Source organism: Rhea pennata, chromosome 5, assembly GCF_028389875.1.
Source record: "Rhea pennata isolate bPtePen1 chromosome 5, bPtePen1.pri, whole genome shotgun sequence".
In the NCBI taxonomy this organism is placed as follows: Eukaryota; Metazoa; Chordata; class Aves; order Rheiformes; family Rheidae; genus Rhea; species Rhea pennata.
Window position 1 is genome coordinate 59615684 of NC_084667.1, and position 24883 is coordinate 59640566.

General features: G+C 50.2%; 1 protein-coding gene across 1 annotated transcript in view; it reads left to right on the plus strand.

Moving 5' to 3' along the window:
• The first annotated feature begins 7630 nt into the window (after window positions 1–7630).
• Window positions 7631–24883, plus strand: part of KIF26A (kinesin family member 26A) — a 97841-nt gene continuing 80588 nt past the window's right edge. The window contains exons 1-2 of the mRNA XM_062577029.1: window positions 7631–7950; window positions 8071–8316. Coding sequence (XP_062433013.1) covers window positions 7897–7950; window positions 8071–8316 — 300 coding nt within the window. The 5' untranslated portion in view covers window positions 7631–7896. The remainder of the gene's footprint in view (window positions 7951–8070; window positions 8317–24883) is intronic.

Here is a 24883-nt window from a genome sequence, read left to right on the forward strand (position 1 = left end):
CCAGGGTGCTGACCCGGCCGCCGCCGCCGCGCCCCGAGGTGGCTCTAACCAGAGCTCGGAAGAAAACAGTCCTCGCTCCCACCACCCCGCGTTAAAACAAACGAGCAAACGTGGAAAAGGAGGCGGGATATTCTGCTCTTCCTTCTGCAGGCTGCTCTTCAAAGGCACCTGGGCAGAGGGCATGGAAATAGCGCTAGAACCGCACGTCCGCGGTGCAGGGAGGACACTAACGCCTCCGGGTGCGCAGGTTTAGCTGAGGAAAAGGCAGCTAGGGCCGAGCTTCAGAAGCACCCAAGCAAGCGAGTGAGGGTTAAACTGGCATGATTAGGGTGACAAGAAATTAAATGGGAGACCATGGATTGCATACTGTCTCTCTTTATGACTTGCAAATTAGAATGGAAATTAAAAAGCTTGAACACAGAGATCCCCACGCCTCCCAGACACGGACAACTGAGCAAAAGATTGTCTGCAACTGTCTTTCATTAAGTGGTGTCAGGCTTTCCTTCCCCTGACCTTCACCAGTCGTTTACAGGAGCGGTTCAATCTCCCCTCGGAGAGCAGGGTCGCGGAGAGGCAGGGGACGGAGCCGGAGCGGGCCTGGGGTCACCTCTGCGCCGCCCGGCCCAGGAGGGCCCTTGCAGCGAGCGGGCTCTTTCACCCAGCCCGCCCCTACAAGGCAGGTCGCGACCTGGGGCTTGGTTAAGTCCCTGCTTTGCTACAGACTCGCCGCGTCCACTTGTGGCTTGAATTGCCCCAAGTACGGGAGGGTCACGGCCTTGCAGTGGCGGGGGGGGGGGGGGGGGGAGCGGAGCGGGGTGCTGCAGGCCTGGGGTCCCCTCCCAGGACTGGAAGGCACCCCCGCGCGGGGCCGTGTGCTGGACGTGCTGGGGCAGGGGTAGTGGTGGTCGTGTTTGGGTTCAGACCGGAGGAAAACGGCGTCATGGAGCGGCGGGGTGTGTATATTGGGGGGCGAGGATCTCCGCGGGTCCTGCAGAGCTGGGGCTCGAGGGACTGTGCCACCCCCCCTCGCTGAGTTTTCAGCTCCTCTTGGGTATCTCGGGGGCTCGCTGCCTGCCCGGCCGCGCTCCCGGCGCGCCCCGCCTCGCCGGCTCTCCCTTTGGAGAACCGCTGCGTTTATTGTGTTTTCCTAATTACGTTTCATTTAGCTATTCATCAGCTATTTAGTGTTTCAGTGTCGAGGGCTATCCCTTCTCTGCTTTCCTTTCTCTCCCTCCCCCTCTTCCCTTGCTTTGATGTTCTTTTGCATATTACACAAACGAGATCAAAAGCTACGTTTAGCACCTCCGCCCACCTCACTCAATATTTGGTAGGGGAAAAGGAGTGTTTCGGGTCTAAACACTGCCTTATTACAGTGTTTCATCTAGGTAGAGCTACTACCTAGATGAAAACTTGGGGGGGGGGGGGCGGACGACAAGTACATGAACTTTAAAGTGAGCCCTATTACCACGTTATTTAAAGGTCTGATCGTGTCAGGTATAATACTGAAGAAAAATGTTATGTCTGACAAAATGCTTATATTTTCCTGTGCTATTAATGAGAAGCTTGCCCTGGGCTATTTCCCCATCTCAGAGGGCAGCAGATGCGGAAAGTCCTTGGGGAGTAGATCTTTGAAATTTCATCAGCATTCATGGGTGACCTAGCCTTTTCAAGCACAATGATAGACATGATAAATCATCTTTACAACGAATTCTAATTATCCTTTATATGGCCGGATTGCCTCTTGAAAAGCAGAAATCTAACACTTTTCCTTATTGCTTCCAGATTTCGGTGAGGGTGTCAAAAGTGTTTTGTCGTCCTTCCTCCCCGCGGCAGACTGCATTGCATGACACCGGTGAGTGTGCAGGAGTCAAACTACTCTATTAAGTTACACACTTGCCTATATTGAACTAAATTTAATTCCTTTTTCTCTCTTACCCAATGAAATTATGTGACGCAGTGTAAGATAGGATTAGAAGTATATCATTATAGCAATTAATACTATAATGCCTCCATGATTAGTGTGCTACATTGAATTTCATGGATTTTTGCTCACTGTTGCCTAGATTTCCCTTGGGTCCTCTAGCCCAAACCATTGTATTCTTAGTAAATTAAATGTGAAATCACAGCAATATACTTAATAAATCCACTATCACCTGTATGGTGTATTAATAAATGAGCACCAATGCAACCTGTACAGCATCACACAGCAGCCCATGTGTGCAGCAGCAGGGAGGAAAGGCCTTTTCTGCAGGAGCCATGGCTTGCGGGGACGCGTGTCCCTCCTCTGATGCTCAGCTGCCCTCTCGCCTGTGGGAGGGACTGGCTGGCTTGAAGAGATCAGCGCTGAAATCGTACCCCCCTCATGTGTCCCCTCCCACAGTAGGTGGCCACCTCTGCACCCCAGGGCAGCTGGCGCTGCGAGAGGACCCAAAAACGACCCAAGCCACCTTGTCGCCAAATTGGGGGGGGGGGAGGGGGATCATGCTAGGGAGGACAAGCCTGCACCTGCCCTGGCCTTGCCACGGGTTGGTCAGACACACACACACACACACACACACACACACAGAGAGAGCTCCCAATTTCCTTAACTCTGTATTTTTAAGTGTCTCCTCTGCAGACCCCGGCTAGGCTGGCCCTGCAGTGACATGGCAAGGTGTGGGCCGCCCACCCCCGCCTGCAGGGCCGAGGCCAGTCTCAGGTCCCCATGGCCCAGCACGCAGGGAGCAAGCTCTGCCCCCAAATTTACCCCAGGTAGAGAGGCAGCCTCGACTCGGGGGAAGATGCATTGCAATGCAATGACCCCCCTCCCTGCCAGGGCTTATCCTGCCCGCTGTGGGCAGGAGTCCCCGGGGCGGGGGAGGACCCCCTGCCTGCCATGGGTGCCTGGCCCTGAGAGCCAAGCCTTCCCTCGCCCCCCTTCGCGGGGAGAGGGGCATAAAGAGGAGCCTGTTTGAAGTGGCCCTGATGGAAATGGGGTTATTTCAGAGGTACGGTAATGGCTGTCTGGTTATCTGCAGCCAGGGCGCTGTGGCAAGGAGATAAGATATTTATTAAGAGACCTGTTTTAATGCTTGGGGATCGCTTTCAGAGGGCCCAAGAAAAATGGACTTTATCTAGTCTATTATTATGTACAGTCACCCCGTTGATGTTTTACTTTAGTTTAGACACCATGAATAAAAGCTAATAACTTTCCCTTCAGCTTGTTTATCGGCAAGACACCTGAGTGCAGCGGGGTGGGGAGATTTTTTGCTTTGTCAGGCGTTATTGAAGAGAGACTTTCTGGGATTAGGACTGAGGTTGAGGGCTACATGGGGCCCCTCAGTGCCTGACTTGCAGGGCACATTTTGGATCCAGGCCTTCCAGAGCGTCCCTCCTAAGCAGAGAGCCTGGGAATAGGGGCAGACTGAGGTGGGGAAGGGAGACCTGGTGGGGAAGGGAGACCTAGTGGGCTGGGCACCCGGTGATACGGGACCAGGGGAGAGCCTGATTTTCATTGGGGCTAGGCCAGGGCAGACTGAGGGCTTGAACTTGAGTTGAACTGAAGATGTAGGGGAATGGAGAGAAATGCCTTGGGCTTCCTCTGAAGTAGGCCGTGAGCCTCCTTGATGTAATTATGTTTGTCTCTGCCCTGTGATGTTTCCAAACTTCTTTCCCCAATGGTGGTGGTCTCCACACCACCATTTTGCTACAAATGCTTTTCCTTCTCCCCTCCCCTTTACTATCCCTTTACCCACCCCTTTGGAAATGTGGCACCTTCCCAACATGGGGATCCATCATGGCCAGGGGCATGTCCCACCTGTACAGGTGAGGGCAGTGAGGAGGTGGTGATGAACAGCACAGATGGGTTAGGTCCCTGCAGCCTCCATTCATGGGTGAGGTCAGGACCCATCTGACACCTCTGCTCATCTCTGGCTTTAGATATCTCTATCAGGAATGGAGGCAATAAGGAAGTCAGATTAATCCTTTCCCCTTAGCTGTAAACATCTGACTACCCCTCCTCTTCCCCTCCATCCAAGCATCCCTCCTGCACCCGCAGGAGTCCAGATCCTCTCCCATTGTAGGGAGCCACACTTTAATTGGTCTCTCTTATCTACAGCACAAGGTTTTGATCGTCTGAAACCCCACAAAAGGGGCCCAGCATAATTCAGAATAAAGAGACACTATGGCATCCTTTTGTGGCCTTAGAGTCTTAAATTATTCCCTCCCTCCCTTCCTTCCTTTCTTTCTTCCTTCCTTCCTTTTTCTCTTTCCCCTTCCCCCTCCCCCTCCGGCACCCACGGCCACGCCGCACCCACGGGCGGATGTGCCCGCTGCCCAGCGAGGCGGCGCCGCGGGCGGGCACGGCCTGAGCCCTGCCCGGCTCCGCTCCGCGCCCGCGGAGCCCCGCGCCCCGCGGCAGCGCCGGACCTGGAGGAGCCCCGATGCGCGCCCCGACGCAGCCGGGGTTACTCAACCCAGTTTCGCTGCCGACGCTGCGAAGCGGGATCATGCTTTGGACTCGACGTGAGTTAGTTGTTTAGCGGGAAAGCGCAGGGAAAGGGATGACAGCTCGGAGCGGAGCCCCGTCCCCGCCGGGGAGCCCCAGCCCCGTCCCCGCCGGCGGCCCCGCGCTGCAGCCCCGACGGCCGGGGCTTGTGCCCTCCGCGCCCTTCCGCGGCGGGCCGCGCCAGCCCCAAACGCAAGGGCTCTGTCCCAGCCCGCCTGTTGGGGGAGGGGGGGCGGGAGAGAAGGGTGGTCTGGGGCACGCGGGGCACACGCGTGGGTGGGCGGCAGTCCCGCGTGGGGCAGGGGCGGCCGGAGAAGGCAGCCTGCAGGGAAAGCTCCCCCAGCAGCCATCGCAGAGATGTTTCTTTGCCCTCTCGATGAGGACGAGCTTGCTCCTTCATTGCAATACTCACCCGTTGCAAATAAAATTAAGCAGGAAAAAAAAAAAAAAAAAAAAAAAAAAAGAGGAGGGGAGCCTTTTAGAGGAGAGAAGACCGGACGCCTTCCGGAAAGTGCTTTACCTCTGTTCCCTCAGGCTTTCCTTTTTTATATTCTTTTTTTCTTCCTTTTTTTTCCTGCCTGTCTTTTTCTCCCTCCTAAACTGACTTCGCTGGCAGCGCTTCCCTCCTTGCACTCACCTCGGAGGAGGAGGAGAAAGAGGAGGGAAATAGAGAGAGAGAGAGAGAGGAAAAAAAAAAAAAAAAGCCCAAACCACCCCTAAACCCACCCAGCAGTGTATGGGGGAGGCAGGAGGCTCGCAGTGCGGGCTCCTGGCCAGCGGGCGGTGGGAGCCCCCTCGCTCGGCGAGCTGATGGCCGGCGGCGGGGGAGCAGGGCGCTGCCGGCCCCGCGCACCCGGCGCAGCGGCGGCGGCCCCGGCCCCGGCGGCGGCGGCGGCGGGGCGCTGAGCGGGGCTCGCACCCGCGCTCGCTCGTCAGGCAAGGTGCGCTCGAGGGGGGATAAAACGGGAGGGAGAGCGGCGGGGAGAGGCAGAGAGAGGCAGAGAGGCTGGTGGATCTGCTGCTGCCCGGCTGCTGGCTACCTAGCCCCGGCGGCGCGCACCCTGTCAGATGAAGGAGTAACTCACCGCGTCTGGCTTTTTGGCCTTTTTTTTTTTTTTTTTTTTTTTTTTTTTTTTAGCGGGTGTAGCCATTTTATCTTTTTCTTTTCTTTTTCTCTTTTTCTTTTGGGGGGTATACAAATACATCGCCGCCGCTCAGGGAGCCGGATATTTTCACCCGCAAACTATGGCTTTTCAAAAACCGCCCGATGCCTCCACGAGGAAAAACCCCAGCTTGCTGGAGATAGGAGCCTTGTGCTTGGACTCGGAGATCATCTTCGGCTTCACCAGCCACCTCCTGCGCAGGAAAGGCAAGGTAAGGGGCGCCGCGGGAGGGCTCGCAGCCTGCCCTGCCTCCGGCCCGGCTCCCGCAGGGGCGCAGGAAACGGCACCGCAAACTTGGCGGGGCGGCTGCTGCGCCGGGGCGCGTTTCAGCACCACGAACAGCCCGGGCGGCTCCGCGGCGCTGCGCGGGGCGCCGCGCAGCCCGGCCCGCTCCCGGGGCGCCCCGCCCGGCTGCAGACCGCGGGGAATCCGCCGAAACCGCGCGGGGAGGAGAGGAGAGGGCTGGGGGGGGGGGAGGCTCAGTATTTCCAGGAGTGATTTTCTTTTTAAATAAAAATGGCAGAGTGGCTCAGGCCGGCCGCGCTGCTCGGAGCTTAGCCGGGCACCGGGAGCGGAGCACATCCTCACCCCTTCCCCCTCGTCCAACCGGACATGGGAGACGAAGGAGTTTTTTGCAGCCGTTTCTCCGGCACATGATATATTTAAGCGCGAGACCGGCGGCCCGCAGGGCGCCCCGAGTAGCGGCGCGCCCCGCTCCGGGGCCCGTCTCCGTGCGCACGGGCGGGTGCCCGCGCGGTGCGGGGCAGGCAGCCGCCCCCGGCCCGCTCCTCCCCTCTCCGCCCCTCCGAAACTTTTGTGGAGCTCCGGGAGCCGCCCGCAGCCGCGAGGCCCCGAGGGGCCCTGCCCGCTGCGCTCCCCGCGGCCGCGCAGGCGCTGCGCGCTCGCGGGGGGGGTGGGGGGGGGCCGCGCAGCGCCCTGCTGGGGGGGGGCACATGGCCGCACCCCCTGCATGGGGGTATGCAGCCTTTTGGGGGGCAGCTTGCTTAAGACACGTGCTCTAGAGAGCCAGGAAAGTTTACGCGGCCGAAGAAGGTGGCCCTTCTTATTCATTTATTTATTTTCATTCCGTACTCTCTGCGCTCGGCGCTGCTCAAGTCGCGGCGGACCCCACGGCGGGGAGCGCACCGCGCCTGCGGCGCCCGTCCGCGCAACGGGGCTGAGGCAGAAGGAAAGAAGGAGGCAGCGCTTAGCAGCGCCAGGGGAAGCCGCTACCGCCCCGCGGGTGCGGGTCTGGGGCCAGGCCCGGGTGCGGTGCGGGTGCGGAGCTGGCGCGCACGGGCCCGCCCCCCCCCCGCTGCGCCCCGCGGCGCCGGCAGGTGGCGCCCTGGTCACAGGGACGGCGCCGCGCAGCCGCCGCGGAGCTGCGCGCAGCCGCCGCCACCCGCTGCGCTGCCGGCGGGGCTCCGGCCGGTGCCGGACGCTGCCCACCCGGCTGCCGGGGGGCGCGGGACTAGCTGGGGGCGGGGGGGGGAGGGGGGGCGAGGGCTGGTGAGTGGCTCCTCCGCGTCCCTCTCGGGCGAAGCTAAATAAAAGAGAGAGAAAAGTGCTAAACGTGCGAGCCGCAGCGGCCGCCGAGCAGACAATTAGCTGCGAGCGTTAATTTCTCCATCTGTCGGGCGCCTCCGCACTCCGCGGCGGGCCCGGCTGCCCCACCCCCCTCCCCGTTTTTCCTCCTTTCCCCCCTTTTCCCCCCACTCCTAAGGGACTCGCGTGGTCCCGCGTGAAGGAGCCCGCTGCGGCGGTGCCGCCGCTTAGTGACACCGCTTCGGCACTCTCGGGTCACTAGGAAAAGCCAAAACCTCCCAACCCCGGGTGCCGTCCCGCCCTGGCCGAGCCCCCCTCCCCGCACACCCCACCCCCCCGCCGGCCCCTCCTCCGCGGCCCTCCGAGCACTTCGGCAGCTTTTTTTTGCGACGTGCTCCGGGGCTCCCGGTCCTTTCTCGTGCCGCCGAGGGGAGCGCACTCCTCCTCCCTCTCCCACCCCCTCTGCCGACTTCCAGCCCAAACTTTACTCCTCTCGCAACATGGGAGGCAACATCACCTAGCGCCGAGCCGCGGCAGCCTGCGCGGCGGGGACCGAGGAGCTGAACTTGCGGCAACCGCCGGCCCCCGCCTCTGCCCCGCGTTGGCTCCCGCGCGCCGCTATGGGCACCGCGGACGGGCCGCGCCGCCGGGCGCCGCGCAGCCCGCGCTAGGCTGCGGAGCGGGGCGCACTCCGCCGGCACCATGATCGCGGCGGCGGGCAGCAAGGCTCCGGCACCAGAGCCCCGGGCGCCGGGGGTGAGTCCACGTAACCATCCCTCCCCGACGGCTTTTTTTTTTTTTTTTTTTTTTTTTGGAGGGGGGAGGTGTTGCATTTGCAGCGAGCCGCGGCGCTGAGCTCTGCTCTCTCCTCCGCAGGTGGCGGAGGGCAGCGCGGCGCGGGAGCTCTCCCCGCGGAAGAGGCCGCCGGCCGCCGCCGAGGAGGAGCGCTGCGCCAGCCGGCCGCCGCCCGAGGGCGCGGGGGCCTCCGCGGGCGCCGAGCCGCGCCACCTGGAGCGGGCCGCGGCCGGCGGCTGGTGCCGCAGCTGCCAGGCCAAGCTGGGCGAGCTGCGGAGGCAGGCGGCGCGGCTGGCCGCCGCCGGCTGCGCGCCCGACGCCCTGCCGGTAAGTGAGCGCCGCGGCGGGCGGGCGCAGCGCCGAGCACCGCGGGGGGCGCGGGGCGGGCGCCGCGCTGCTTCGGGAGGAGAGCGGGGGGCCATTTCCAGGTGTTCAGCAGTTCAAGGATTTCCCCGTCCAGGCTCTCCGCACACGGCACCGCGCCGCTGCGAGCTCGCCGCCCGCACCGGCTGCTCGAGTGGGAGGGAAGCAGCGGCTTGGCAGGAGCAGCGCGGCGGGGCGTTAAGCGCCGGGCGAGCACGCCCGGGACACGCGCTGCACTGCGCGCTGACCCCGCGCAGGGCGCGCGGGCGCCGGGCGAGCTCGCTCTCCAGCGCCGCGGAAGTTGCTCGCAGCGGCCTTTGCCCCGGAGCCCCGTTCAGCATGTTCAAGCCTTTTATCGCAAGCTGCCGGTGGCCGCGGTTCAGCTCCTCCTTCCCAGGGGGGCATAAAATGCGGTTGAAAATCCCGCGCTCGCGTTTGGGACATGCCTGCTTTGCGTCCCTGGCAGGCAGGTTGGGAAGGGTGGTTCTGGTGGGCTTCCGCCGTCTGGAGGCTCGGGTGTACCTCGGTGCCCCCTGGGCTGGCTGCCGCCCTCGGTCTCGGTCTCGCTCGGGCTGCATCCTTCTCCGTGCGCTTGTGCCGTGTGACGGGCGCTCGCCCGTCACTGCTAGGGAACGGGTAAAACTCACGAGCACTCCAGCGGTTTCATTTAGCACGTGTGCGGCTTTATTTGTATTATCTGCACAGGTTTTTCTTAGGTGTTTCTTTTCCCTATATCAGAGCTCCTTAGCATTGCTTCCTGTCTCTCTTGCTTCAGTAAGAGCATGTGAAACAAAGTGCTTAAAAGGCAACACAGGTGAAAAAACACCCTGTCTTGACTGGACACCTTACGAGATCGTAAAGATTAGCTGACAGGGCAAAATGCAACAGAAAGTTGCCGTGATTCTGTTTCACGGCTCACAAAACGTGTGCTAGGGTTTTGATAACATTTGGAAGTAACATATTGTTTTCTAAACAATGCTTATCTGGATGTTTGCAAGAATGGGGGGGAGGGTCTGAAGAGGAAGCCAAACCCTGCTGACCTTCATTTTCATTCAAAGAGCTCCTGTATGATCTACAGAATTCCCACTGAATCTAAATATAGTTTTGCTTGGAAATGCATTGTGGAGCAGTGTCAGAATGCAGAGCGAGGTTTGTGTTTTCAGGCCTGATCCAAACTCCTTGGAAATCAACAGGAGTTTCTCTCTTGATTCACGAGGTCCGGAGTGAGTTCTTGTTGGTGCAGTGTAAAAGGTCGCGTGTCTTCTCTCAGTCCGAACGGCTGGATCGTTTGTTTCTTGGGTTGCCATGAGTGGTGGAAAGAAGTTTAATTTCCCATTGCGAAGCGTGTGTGGTACCTCTCAGGGAGGAGCGCACAAAACGCTGTTCTCATCCTCGAGTGGATCTCAGCCTTAATGGGAAAGAATAGTGTCCTGTCTGCGAGTGGACCTTTGTCATGGGAAAAAAAAGCCAGGGGGGCAGGAGAGGTGGCGGGCCTTGCCCAGGTGTGCGGGTGAGGAGACCTGTGAGCAAAGGCCTGTTTGTGTGGTCTCGTTTCTGCGAGTCCCGGGGGACTTCCTTGATAAGCACTTGATGATGGGGAAATGAAGCCTCCTTTTCTGCAGGGTTTCAAAGCATGCCTAGAGAAGTAATAAAATAGTAGTCATCACGATGTCAAAACCTTGACAAAGTTGATCACAGGGTAATAGATACCTGGAGTTTACTTGCTGAGTAGCATACGGTAGAGTTAGGAGATAACTTTTTTAATATATTTTCAAATGGTTGTGATACTTCTAGCCTAACTGTATGGTCAAAACCCAGTCGCCCTAATGTAGTGAGCAGCTCTTCAGGAAGGAAGATGCAATAAACAGTCCTACTTATATTGCCTTCTGAGTGCGAAGTTAGCTAGCAGGAGATCAGAGTCAGTAGTTCAGATACTCAGCTGCTGTGAATTGGCGTTAGGGGGAGAATCTGATGCAATATGCTGGCAGGTTGAGTACTGTGTAATGTTTGTGCCAGAAAGCCAGCTTGCGTTTTTTCTTTCTTTATTTCTTTAATTATATAACAAGACGTCTGAAAAAATAGCTCCTCTTGTAAGAGTTTCATGCCCATAAAATAAAAGTCGACCTCTAAGTTGTTCTGTCAAACCAAGCAGCCAGTGGATGAGTGTACACCAGCAAGGCTGCTGCTGGGAGTATGCTGCTTGCTCAAAGGATTTCTGTGTCCTCTGCCATAATAATTAAGGGATCTTTCAGCATAGATTCAGAAAGATTTCCACACCTGGTTTAAAACTCTTTGGGAAGGTGAGTGGGTGCCTTGGAGATGAAAGAAGGGCTAGTTTCCTGCTGTTGATATCTTCACTGATGAAAGAGAGAAGTTGTATTCTTATGCGTGGGGCAGCTGACAAGGGATTGAATTGCCGTTAGAATAAAAAGCCAACATACTGTTTGTTGTCTGCAAGGATAACAAATCTAATTGCTTAAGAGGGCTATGATTCATACAGTTTATATGTTACTGTCCTTTCAATTAAAGGTATTTTAAATATATAAATAATATAAAGTTTCAGTACTCAGATGATATGCATTGATTAGAGAAGACTGTTTAGTTGTTTGTGTCTGTGAAGTTCTCCAAATCTCTGCTGACCACTGATATGAAGATACACTTCTTTGCTTATGTTAAAACTCTCAAATAAGGCTCCTTATTCCAAGATTTACTGCACCCTACACTGCCAATTCCCTTCTTTTTACTGTTGTTGTCTTTACAGTTTGCTGCCACAGTGAGGCTTGTATGCGAATTAAAATACAATTTTAATCAAGCAAGAATGGAAACAAGTAAAGTTTGGAACTGCTCATCTGTAATAATTTCAGATCATATTGCAGCATCAGTTACTGGATCATGTGTTGAAATAGTGGAAGGGGATAAAAAAGGTGTCCTGGTTTATTGCTAATTAAAAGTTTTGTATTTGTCTTGCAGGCTGTATGCCCGGGGAATCGGTAATGGGATATGGGATCTCTTACCTCTGGGGTTCTGGATGGAGCTGAGGCCTGGTTGTTAGTGCCTGGAAGTTGTTCCTGTTGGCAGCTGTTGGGTGATCCGTTTGGAATGAGTCGGTGGTCCCTGTCTCGCTCCCAGTTGGCAAACAGCCTTGTCACAAAACCACCACGACAATTATCACTAATTGGCATGCTCGTTGGCAGTTTCACAAGAGAGGGACTGAATGGGAATGTAGATTAAATTAGTAATAATGATACTTAGCACCTAAAATCTTCACAGTACTTCACAAATGCTAATTAATTAATTTGCGTGATGTCTCTGTGCAGTAAGCCCAAACATTTCTAAAGAGGTAATGTCACAACAAGGTGTGTGTCTCAGGAAAAAAGGGGACAGGCAGGGACTGTCCTACACAAAAGATGTATTTTTGCAGCTGTATCATTGGAATTAAACTCTGCATTCTCTTTAGTGCAGACACAGCCATAAGGATATATGGCTACTTTAAGATTTTCTTAGTTAATCCCTTCTGAGCAGAGGAGAAAGCTCTCTAGGTATGAGGAATGTGCACCTGATACAAGTATATCTGCAGAAGTGTTTTCTACTAGTGTAACTATTTTGGCTTAAACAAAAAATCATACCCACTTATTTTGTAACAAAAGTTATTTTTTAATCAGTACTAAAAAGAGGCCAACTTTGGAAAGTTCACTTTGCGAGTGATAAAAATTGAAGAACATGTTTCTTCCAGCTCAGGAGTTCAGATACCTAATTTCACTAGCCCAGTTCGTTGTGTTGTACCTACGACCAAGGCAGACAGATGACATTATGGGGCAAAACTGAGCATATTGTATTATAACCTGAATTCAGCTGAGTTCTTACTCAGTTTCTGAGAGCTTCTTTTCTTTGCTTTTTTCTTTTTCCTGTCACATCTTCACTTTGCATTGCACGAGGGACACCACTGAAAGGAGATGAGGCTTCTAGGGAACCGGAGAAACAAAGGAGTGAGCACCTGCGCTCTTTCTTGCTGATGGGACATGCCATGATCTGAGGGTAGGCATGGAGAATGCTTTTCCTCCACAATTCCTTGTGTTCTCAGTTGACCAATTAAGCAGTGGTTGTGTATAAAAAAGGTCTCCTGCTGGTCCTGGCCCATGGAGAGTCTGGGTGCCCAGGACAGGTCATTCCATTAGTTGCTAACGAACCATGAATCATTTGAGGGAGCCAAGCAAGTAGCAGCCTGCTGTGTTCTTGGCAGCTCTTCCTTCTTGTGAGGTAGGTCAGCTGTGCGTTATACCAGCTAGAGCTGGAGGAAGCCTGGCTTTTCCAGAAAATGAGGAGGATAGCAGTGTCTTTAGACGTACCGTGCTGACTGGTGCAGAACATGCAGAACATGTACATGACTGTACAGATGTTGGGAAGTGTCGCGTTATTACCCATAGGCTGTGTAACCTCCCACTTAAATCAGGCTGCTTTGGGCTGGGAATAGGTTGATTTGAGAGGATACTGATGATTGCTGGGCCTAGGTCTGAGAAGAATGGGAACAGGAGGAAAGTGCCTGTTCCTTGTTTGGTAGTGTTAATATCTGGTTATCAAGGAATGCACTGAAACTAACAGTACTCCACATTTTCAGTCTTCCACAGAGATCAGTGTTTGCCTCTGGAGTTCGGTACAGGTTTGGCCATCCCTGCTCTTGCCTGAATTGAAAGGGAGATGAAGAGCAAGGTTTTGGGCATGGCATGCTCTTTCCCATGGGTTTCGCATGTATGTTAAATAGTCCCCCCCCATGCTTCCATGAGCAGCAGAACTAAGGAAGCATACCTTAGTTGGATATGAACATTTTGTTCATCTCCTTTGTCCTCCCTATACCACTGCATTAGTCCCAGATGTTCCCAGTTTGCCCCCCAATAAGAGACAACATGTTCTCTGGGAGCTACACACATGCTGTTTGGCTGTTAGTAAGCTAATACTCAGTGGCCATCTGGCTTTGGCGAAACAACTAATAATGGTTGGGTCCTGCCCAGCTGCTCTCACTGCCCGTTTCTGGAAGCTCTAGGACTTACTCTGAGCCTTCTGCCTCAACTTCAGATCATTTGATGGTTCAAAATTTGTTAAAGAGGACTAGCAGCAAGGATAGAGGAGGACAATACAATCCTCATTACTTTAGAAAACCAGGCTGAAAGGGCAGGATGGAGGATTGCAGTCTGGAGGGCATGGAGCTCTAGAAGGCCCAGTCCGCTTTATTTTTCCTGCCTTGGCTGCTCTGACAGCCTGGTGTCAGTGGCTCTTCTTGCCCAGGATTAGTACCAAGAAGAACCTGCATGATGCCTAATTGTCAGTGCCTGTGTCCTCACTGTTTGGACTGTTACATGCTTCAGAAGGCTAGGGCTGGTGCTGAATGCACAGGAGGTGGGAGTGGGTTTTGTTTGCTTAGATTTCACTTGCAGATTCCTGAGAGAGCAAGGGTTCAGTGCACGTGGGAGCATCTGTCAATGTTGGAGGTGCACAGGTGATAGATCTAAGCTTTTAGAAACAAGCCCTGACTCCTTGTGGAGTTTGTTTTCTTCCCTTGCCCATAGTTTTCTATTAATACGACAGCCCTTTTGGTTGAGTGGCATGATCATGTAGAATTGCAGAATCCAGGTGACTCTTTAGAATCACTGTGCTGAGTCTTGTGTAGCCTTGGGGTCCTCCTGTACTGGGGGTTGTTTTTCTTTTCATAGGAGGCTTTTCTGTAATTGTGTGGACGGGGATAAGGGGAATGGGAGAATCTTGTCTTTTTTTTTTTTTTTTTTTTTTTTTTTTTTTTTTTTTTCAGATTCCTCTGTAGCAGAATCAGCTTTTCAGGGCAACTTTACAAGCACTAAATGCACCTTAAAATGCTCTATATTTAAAATTTCAAAAATGTATAAGTGGAAAAGTAATGTCTGAGTTAATAAATGTGAAATTACAGGGCTTTTCTTTTGCAATGCACTTCTAATATTTAATTTTGTGAGGGAAACTCTTGCAGAGACTTGGCTGTGGAGTGCTCCGGGCTATAGGCTCAGATGTGGATTTCAGGTACGTGTACAGTCTAATAAAGGGGCTAGCAACAATGCTGCATCAGATGTGTTGACATGAGCAGGTCACTTGTTTCAGTCAATGCGGCAGTCCCCGTGCTATATTACAGGCTGCACAACCTAATTGTAATGAGCTTGCTTTAGACGTTTAGGATTTTCAAGCATGCCCTTCTAAAATACAGGTGAGCAGGATTATTTTGCAGTACAGATGCTGGAGGCAACAGACCTTCCTCACTGGGAGATCTGAAGTGGGGGAGCTGAGGTTGTGCAATTAGCTCAAGGTACTGTGGTCTGCCGGGTAGCTGAGAGTAATTAGTATTGCTCTGGCTCTTTCTGTAGCTAATTCCTTCAGCACCCTGGCCTATTAGGAAGCAGGGAGGAAACACATAAACCATTTCAGAATCCCAGGGGGTGGGAAAGAGCATCTGCTCCTAACATCTGAGGTTACTTTGAACCTGTTGAAAGATGTAGTAGTTGCTTTATTGTTTTTGCCAAGAGTTTCCACCTACAGTGATTCCAACCTCTGACTTGTTAAGAGCGAGGTTGTGGGAGGAACTAGTCATCCTCCTTGTCCCCAGCCCGCAGCAGCTGATCGTGATGGTTTCTCTTGGCTTGACAGTGCCGTGCATTGCAGTAGGAATGGCTGAAACCGCCAGCAGATTTTTCTTTCCTGAGACCCGGACTGCCCACCACATACGCAGTTGCTGCATGGGTCTGCCGCTGCTCGGCTGCCCCGCAAGAACTGCACTATGTGAGTCCGAATCCTTTTTCGCACTGAAGGCACCGACGTAATGAGGAGCCAGCTAACACCCGACTTTTCAGCTGGTGATGAACATCTTGTCTTGAATCACGAGCAGAGACGTTGCTTTGTCCTGCCCGGAGGAGGAGAATCTTCTATCTGGAAATGCCTGTGTGTCTGAAATGAAATATTTTTCCATCGTGGAATAAGGATGCTCTTGCCATTCTGTTGCCTGGGAATTGGATTACCTTCATGATCTATTTTTATTTGGATATTGCTCATATGGAGTGCAGCAGACAGCTGTCTATTTGGGAATATAATATCCTTGTTTTTTTATTGAACAAAAATCTCTGGAATTTGATTTGTCTGAATACTCTGCATGTCCTCTGACCTCAGAGCTGCAGCACTGGAATAACTGTTTTGTACTTATGTTGCCAATATATCCCGGAACAGAAGGTGTTTGGGGGAAGGCAGGAGTCTGCTATATGCCATTGGCTGGGCCTGTGATCAGGAAAGGGCTGATTTCTGTCACAAATCTCTATTAGTTTTGTAAGGTCTTTCAGAGCAGTAGCGAAGGAGAGGAAATGTTGGGCCTTCGAGGGCTGCCATGTCTGCAGGTAGCACTGGAACAGGTTGCCCAGAGAGGTTGTGGAGCCTCCTTCTCTGGAGATATTCGAAGCCTGCCTGGATGCAACCCTGTCTAACAAGCTGTAGGTGACCCTGCTTGAGCAGGGAGGTTGGACTAGATGATCTCCAGAGGTCCCTTCCAACCTCAACCTGTTGAGGTTTGGTGATTCTGTGATCTCCCACTGGCTTTGTCAACGGGAAGAGCCGTGTCCCATCAGGACATCGAGTAAGGATGCAGGACCTGAGTTTACTCTCTAGACCTGTCACAGACTTTGTGCATGAATTTGGGCAAATGGTTTAATATCTCTGTGCTTATTTCCTCCTTTGTCCAAGAAGGATAAAGTTCTTCCATCCTTTGTTTGTTTTCAGTGAAAATTTATTTTGTGTGGTGGGGACTCTCTCTTGCTATCAGTTTGACAGCACTGAGCATCATGGACTGCTGGTCTTAGATGGGCTGTCTGACTGCTGGGGACCTCAGATAATCCAGGAAAATAGAAACTGGAAAATCCTGAAGTCCTGAAAATCTGTCCGGTTAGCAAAGAGGGGGTGTGGTGAGGCAGTGGAGGGGGCTGTGGTGCTGCAGAGGGTGTCCAGGTGATGTGGAGCTTGTGCAAGTAGCAGCTTTATGACCAGCCCAGGAGGGCAGATGAGAGCCGTAATGATCGTGTCTAGAAGGAGCTCATCTGCACCGTGAGGCGGTGCGGCGAAACTAGAAAGCTGCATTGTGGCAGCCTGGCATGTCCTTGCCGTGGATCAGGAACTCTTGAGTGCCTTCAGTCCCTCATGCTGCTATTGAAATTTATGCTGAAGTATGCTCCTTACTATTTTTTTCATTAAAAATGTATTATTTTTAAGTGGAAAAAAGAATTTGCAGAGAAAGCTAAAAGCAAAGCATTCAGACAATTATCCCAAGCAAAGAGAGGATGTCACTTTGCAGCAGTAATGTATTTTTCTTTAAAGTATGTAAAACTGAATGTAAACTTTCAGTGTATAGTTATTTTGACTGAATTCTTTACTTGGAAGCTGCATGAATTTTTAAGGCGTCCAAGTGGCAGATGTTCATTTCCATGCTGGAAAAAGAATGTTTAACCGGTATAAATATAATGATCTATTCCAGGCAGCTTATTGCCGTTGCTGCATGTTTATTTTGTCACTAAGAGTCTGGCTGTAGTGCGTGTATCAGCCTCCTGTAGGGTGAATCAGCGAAATCTCAACGCTTGCTTGCAAAAAAGGCTTAGGTGCACACAATTATCCTTCTGTCTGAGCCAGGCCTTAAAACGAGCCTTTGATCCGCGCTCCTGGAATTTGGCAGGGAGCTCCGAGTTTTGGCTGGGGACGGAGGGGAATTACCATATGTCAATACCTGCGCGGGGTAGATTGGAACGCCGGGCGGCTGTGGGAAAATGATCAATTTTCATTTAGCTCTTAGCAAATCTTCTCCTAACGTTGCTGAGGGATTTTTGCGCTGCTCACTGAACAAGATGGGAAGTTTTGTTGGAACAAAACTGGAACGTGCTACCTCTGGCTAGGCTGAGCGTTGACTGGCTTGCAGTGTTAGATGTGGAAGTGAAGCATCAACCCCAGCTTTTGCAGCGTCTAAAAGATTACGTTTTAATGTGTTTCCTGTTTTACCACATCATGCAATTTGTTACAGCATGGTTTGTGTCACCGTCAGTGCGTATATATTGATCAGTGCTGATTACACTGTAGATGGGCAGCATTTGGCTTGGTGTTTAAACAGTCATTTGGGAAGTCAGATGTGTCCAGTTTCTATATACTCATTTCGTTGCATGATGTTGTTCCTGTTGTGTGTTGTAGTACATGTATTCTGGACTTCAGAGTTCAGCAGTTTCTTACACCATAACATGTAGCTTTATCAGGTATAATTTTTGGCAGGGGTGGACTGCTTTTGCCTCTTACGTGGCTCTTAAGCAGTTCAGATGCAGCAGTTGTGCCCAGCCTGCATCACGCAGCCCTCAGCAAAGCTGTGCAGCTGAGTTTTCTGTGGCTCCGTGCAGGGAAGCGATCTTGCAGGGTGCTGACATTAGCAGCACAGGGCCATGCTGGTGCTCAGCTGATTCCTGTCCCAAGAAAGAGCAGCTGTCAGAACATGAAGACACGTAAGTGGCTCGTATGATCAGGAAATCTGGCCATCCTTGTTTCTTGTTAATTTACTACTTTTAGGTCCTTCTGCACTGCTTGTAATGGTATGGTGAAAGCATTCAAGCCCTTTCTGATGTAAGGGCTTGGGCCCTCTTTGAGTACTGGTGCTGTGTCGGACCCTATCTTTAGCACCAATTTGGCTGCCATGAGTAGTGTAAAAGCACTTGTATCTGCTGCCTAACTGCAGCTGGCTATAGCAAACAACTGCCAAGTTTCCAGGAGAAAAATGGCTGAGAGCCAGACCAAATAAATGCATTTAGTGCTCTTCTCATAGGGGCTTTGGTAGACTTTGGTGTTGAGAAGCCAAGAGCTTGCAGCAGCAGGCCTCCAGGGAGGAGGAGGAAGCCAAGCTGGACCTCTCGTGAGACTCTCCCACTGTCCATGCATGCCCTAAAGCTGAGTGCCTTTGGGGGAAAAGAAGTGTTCTTACACCACTGCCTGGCCCTGGGCTGTCTTGTCCCAAGCAAACGGTCCTAAGTGATGAGGAATAAACTTGCTCTGCGTTCCTGGTGGGAATCACAGCGACCTTTGAAGGATGGAGGCGCAGGTGCATTTCCCACCTCCTTTCAGGGCTATGCCTCTGCTCCTTTGCTAAACTGCGGGCAAGCAGATGGGAGAGCTGGTTTGTCCCAAATACCACTCTTAAGACGAGGTGTCTTTTAGCCTTTTATGAACTATGAGTGTTGCAGAATTTCTGTGAACTAAAATATCTTGAAATCTATGTTGTGGGTGAAACATGGACCAAAATTTTCCTTGTAGCTTACAATTAAATAGAAAGTTAAAACTAGGCCTACAATCTCCAGTTAAAATGATCAGGTGTTAGTGTAGCTTTATAGCTGTGAACACAGAAGTCAGCTATTTCGCTCTCTCTTGCTGAAGATTACGTTGTAAAGAAAGGAGAATGTATCTGACATTCCTCCAACAAGCTCTCACAAGGGTAATTTTGTGTGGATGATTGAGTGGCATGGAGACACTGTAAGATACTGTCCTTCAGTGGGTTTTGTAAAGAGGAGATACAGTTGAAGTAATTTATAATATGCATAGAGTCTCAGCAGTCTGCTGAGAGAGCTTCCTTCAGCAATTACCTATAAGAATAAAATAAAAAGCATTTATTATTGATATGCACATTCTACCTATTAAAAGATATTTCTTCTGATTTTGTTAATTTTTTATTTGTAGGCTTCAAAGGAGTGTAGAGTAAGACAAATGTGGAGAGGGAAGAAAAATATATGCCTTAATGTATGAATGTAATGTATGAAGTTTACATATTTTTCGTTTGATGGATTTATGGTTTTTAATTACACCTTCATGTCTTGCACTGGGATCCCTGGGGGCCCTTTCTGAATTTCATGCTTATACTCTTATGAATATGAGATGCTTTAACCTGCAGCCTTGTATATTCTTACTGCCATTTGACTGACCTCTGGTGAAGCTGCTTTTTATTCAAGAGCTTAAAGTTTGTGACTTTAACCAAGAGCTAAACATTCAGAAGACTTTTTTTTGATTTAAAGAGTTTCTCAGGCTAATGTGTTTTACATGTGAAATATAGGCTGTGAATGGCTTTTGCTGCTTTCTGGCATGAAAGGATGGACTTTGCACTTGGCATATGCCAGTTTGCTCACAAACGTGTGTAAATTGGAGCAGCACCTTGGCTGCTCTTAGCCTATGGCCTTACTGGCTCCCCATGGGCTGTTTCGCAGTGGAAAATAGCCCTGTCTTTGGCAACAGCCCTTTGGGGAGCCATGACAGGGTTTACGGAAGAGTATTTTCAACTAGATACAGTCCTGAATCTGGCGGTACATCTCTTTACTTCTGACTTCTGTTACATATGTAAGCTGATTTTCATTTCACAACAGTTTGCATCATGGTTCATTTATCGAAAGTGGAATCGAAAAACCATGTTAACAGGTGGAAAATGAAGCCTGTTGGCTCTGTGTAGTTTCAGTTGATTTACACTGATGAAGCAGGAGGAAATCAGCCTGCAGAACTCGATCCATGAGTATATTTCAAATCTCTCCCTGCATAGGTGTAGCATTACCTCTGTGTGCTTTTTTCCAGCACATCCTCTTAATTTTTCCATTCACTGGGGATATGATCATCTACTTGTGGAAAAAATTATAATGCCAAGGTCTGTTTGGTGTAACTAAGACATAGCTTATCCAAATCTAGCCGTGGCTCATCTGTGAGGCATACAAGCCAGATTGGTACTACTGAAACTTTTTAAAAGAAATTTGCCATTGGACTGACACTGAGCTTGAATATTCAACCTGTGGCATTTGAAAACAGCTGAAATGAGAGAGAGAGAGAGTGAGTGGGTGCCTACTGGTGCCTCCCTCTGCGAAGGCAATACAAGGATACCTGAAGAGCAGCAGCATGGTATTTGGGCCTCTTCTCTGAGATTTGTGCTGTATATGCTTTTACTGTCTGTCCATGGCTGTTAGGAAGTACACACAGCCCAGGAGCAAAAGAGCTCTGATCTGTGCTGCAGGAATTGAGTTGGGTGGCAGCATCTTACTGGCAAATCTTTTGATGATGTGAAAGGTATGGTATAGACGGGGTGGGCTTTCCTGACCTGCCCCAAGTTCTTCACTGGGTTTTTTTGTTACTGTGGGAGGGCTTGCTGCTTCTAGCATTGAGTGCAATGGAAAGGGTGTAGAGCAGAAGACAGTTGAAGAACTCTAATGCAGAGCAGAGGTAAACACTTGATCCTGGGAAGTGAACACAAATGAGAATGCAGGAGCATTGTTTTCTGAGGTAATACACTGGAATATCTTTATTTTTCTGTTTTCTTTCTGCAGCTTCCATTTCACTTCCCCTTGCTAGTCCAGGTTCGATGTGGTTTTCTTTCCTCATGCCACTGGAGTGACAGCTCTGCTTGCTGGTGTTTGAACTGGTCCAGGGCATCCCCTCTGCTTAGGTGTAACAGTACAGAAGCAGCTCATCCATGTCTAAGGAAGTAGGCTGAAAAATAGCTATGATTGTTCGACAAGAAAAAATGTAAACCTACCGAGTGAAAAATCAGCTTCTTTCTTTGCCTCAACGGGATTCTTTAAGTCTTTGCAAGAGCACAAGAGTTAAGGTAATCCTGATCTCAGAGAGGACTTAACCCAGGAGTCTTGTAGCTCAGTGGAGTACAATACAGGAGTGAAATCAGTGTGAGATTAGAATAAGCTTCATTATCTTCAAAGAATGTTTACTTAATGGTTTGGGAATCAAAATCTGTGTTTGTAGGCAGAGGTAGGAAATGTCCTCAGGCAGGTGCTGATAGCACTAAGCAGACGCTGGTGTTGCTCGTAGAGCCTCCTTACTGGCACGTGTGCTTCTCCCGCCCGCGTGCCTGGTGGGCCAGCACTGCCTTGTGCTCTCACGCACCCTCTGCAGCCGTCTTTAAGAGATTGCCAAGGTGATTTTGGACAGCAAGGACTGAACCCAAGCAGTATCCTTGTAGCTGTTATGCCATTTCTCTCATGTCCTGGCAATGCTAGGCTTTACAGAGTGATTATGTGGACAGTCTTTAGCCTCTGACTTGTTTTCTTCATTGTTTTTCTGTAATTTTCTTCCAAATTCCTGTTGATTTTCAGGGAAGAGGTACTTGCAGCACAGCTTCTGGAAGTGTACCCTGAGTTAGTCTCCTCTAGAGTCTGTCTATGGGATGAGATGGACGGTAAGGGAGAAGGAGGTTGCTACCCTGCTTTTCAGTGGTGGATCGTTAGCAGCACGTCCCGCAGGGCAGTGCTGTGGGTGTCACTGACCGTGTGGTGCCAGTTTTCCGGGGAGGCATGTTCTGGCAGGGGAAAGAGGAATGGTGATAACGGCCTCCATCCAAAACCCTACCTGGGTAACAACCTGAGGAATCAAGCTCTACAGATTTCAGGGCAATATGGTTTGTATTTTTCTTAAGGAAAATACATCTATACATTTTCCTTAAGATGGTGGTTAGAGAATTTTTTGAAGTGCTCAATCACAGATGAGTTTGGCTTCTTTAAAATCTAAAGAGATGAGCAGTGTTGTCTAACCCTGGATGTTTTATCTATCGCTTGTAATCATGTGGAGGACAATATGCAGTTGGTTTGGATTTTTGGAGGATTCCCATGTGGGACTCGGTGCTTTTCTGTTTTTTCCATCTGTGGAGTTCCTTTTGATGGCAGTGAAGTTACTTCTGATCTGCAGTACAAAGGACAATTTGATGTATAGACTGCTATGTAAAAGCTGCAGTAAATTTAATTTGGAACCAGTTGGGAGGTATAAACATATTCCACATGCAAGTGTTTAGCTCTTTCCTTTTTCTCATGAAAACACTTGTGTAAAAAACGGTCTTTAAAGCAAATTTATGCTTCCCTGGTATTTTTGTTGGAAGGCAGAGAAGCGATGCAGTGTTCCAGGCAGAGATGTTTTTGTTCCAGGCAGTTTTGAATGTGCGTTTGATGCTGAGTCTTTGTTCAGTCCAGTCCTATGTCATTTATGACTCTGGAGTAACTAGGTATGCAGAGCTGGAGGAAATCCGGTTTTATATGTTCCTATTCTAAGAGACCCTCAGTAGGGATAACAATAATGCCACTTAGTGAGGTAATGCGTAAACATAGTAACAAATGAAAACGTGCTTACTCTTTACCAAAACAGAAGAATAGCTTATGAAGCATGATGTTGTCTGTGATGCATGTAGATAATCCGACCTGCTTCGGTTTGTCGAATAAGAAATTAGCTAAGGGAGCCTAAACAGTGTCTCGCAAGGAACCTGTCCCTCTGGTTGTAAAGGAGATGTCAGCGAATGTTAATGAGAATTTAAAAGTAGGAGGAGCCCTATCATAACCCAGCAAAGCCAGTTGAAAGGTTTGCCTTGACTTCAGCGGTCAGTTGATTCCTGTTTGGGGTTGAGGGTTGCATAGCTCAGTGCAATGTGCTGTCACGAGTCCAAGCGAGGCTGTCGCTTCCAGTGAAAGTGGTGCATGGTGTGCGGTAAAACTGGGAAAACCTTGGGTTTGTGTCTGTCTTCTTGGTGTTCCTCTCAATACAGTGTGGGAAAGAAAAAATGAAGTTGTCCCCTGGTTTTTCCTTCCCTGTGCTGAATGAAGCAATTTTCAGGAAGGACTAACTTTCTCATGGAGGATCAAATTTCTTTATCAGTTTCTTAAGGAAGTCAAAGCTTGGATTTAAAGTGTTTGATCTTGGTCAGTAGATGAACAGCAAGTAAGAAAACAGGATGAAATCTTGTAGCAATTCTGGGAAACTATGGACATTTTTGGAAAAATAATATTTTTTTTCTTCAGCCAGCTTTCCTAGGAACATATGTGAGTAGCGTGAAACATCCCAGCACCAGGCTACTGGTTTCGTTTGTGCTATAGACTTCCTTAGGGACCTAGTGCAAATCAACTAGCATTACATTTTTTAAATGCATTTACTGCATTTAGCATATGCGTTTTGCCCAGCATGCCCTTACAGATTGGTGAATTGCATACATACATACCATAGCTCTCCTGTTGGCCTTCCTTATATATGCACTGTTTTTATATGTATTACTGTGGTGCATATACTTAAAAATTACATTGTTAGTCTCCCTGTACCATCATTATTTTTGTCTGTTAAACAGCAGTGATCAATTTTCTTTGAATGAGTAGGCAGTCATACTTGTGTCATATTTTAAGAACACTTGGAAGATATAAACCTCTTTAAGTGGTGTGATTTATCTTGTTTTTCTTTATTTGATTCCTTAAATGTCAAACAATTTTAGAAGTTCCTAAGGTTTGCCTCTTTTCTTTGGGAAGTGTTTGTTGAAGAGAAGCCAGCTGGTGTGTGGAAAGCGTTGCTCTCTGAAGAGCTGGGTGTAATCAGTTTGGCGGGGGAGAAAGCAGTGACAGTTGCCCTTGGCTTTTCCCTTTGTTTTTTCTTTTTTTCTTTTTTCTCCCCTAAAAGTCGCCAACTTACTCCGTCGATTCAATGCTGCAACACGTTTGCCTGTGAAATGCCCGTTAGGAAGCGAAAGATGCCTGAGATGTGAAGAGTTGGCTGGTATTTGCTTGACCTATGCTGATGAGTCCCGACATGTCTGATTCCTGCCCCGTTGAAAGAGGATCTGATGCACGGAGCTGCTGTGTGGTGACCCCCTTCCAGTGTGGGGGGGTGCGTGGGCATGTTCCCTCCCACCTCTGCCAGGGCGCCAGCTACCTCCAACGTCTCTTCTCTCCTGCGCTTTTGGTGGAGACAGCCCCACCAGGAGACCTGATGGTGGGAGGGAGTGGATTGGCCACATTTGTGGAGGAGGAGGTCACGTTGTCTCCCTTATGCAAAAGGTGCTTCATGGTGGAGTATTTAGAGTGAGGAAGCGAAGGGGTGTCTATGCATTTGGCATCACATTTTAACTGCCTAGTGGAAAGTGCAAACGGGAGGTGACTTTATAATGTGGGCTTGAAATGTCTCCCTCTCCCAGACCCCCATAAACACGTGGCTCCAAGATGTAGGAGGGAGGGAAACTGCCATTAACAGCTGCTTTCCAGAAACACTTGAGATTAGAGTCTAATGAGTATGTATCACCCCTGGTATATCTTGCTTGTTTCAGGTTATGTTGTGATGGCAGTCGTGATCGTTATCTCATATTAATTTTCTAGAACGTGATGTATGTGGATACACTACTGCACTCAGATTTCACTGCAAGATTAGACACATGTTTAGGAAATTAGTAATGAGAGAAAAACGCGTAATTAAAAATGATATCAGTTTGGAAGCTCATCCATCTTCAGCAGCTTACTGGAATAAAAAGGAGTCTTACACAATGCTTAGTGGTGGGAAAACACCCTTGGCTTTCTATGTTTTAAACAGGAAGGAACTATTTAAATGAAAGACTTAACAATAGTAATCAGGGCATTTGCTTGGGAACACTGGATTGTATATTGTAGCTGCATAGTGTTGAGGTAACCTGAATTGTGTATAGCTGAGATGGATATTCTTATATTTGTTTTCTTTTGAT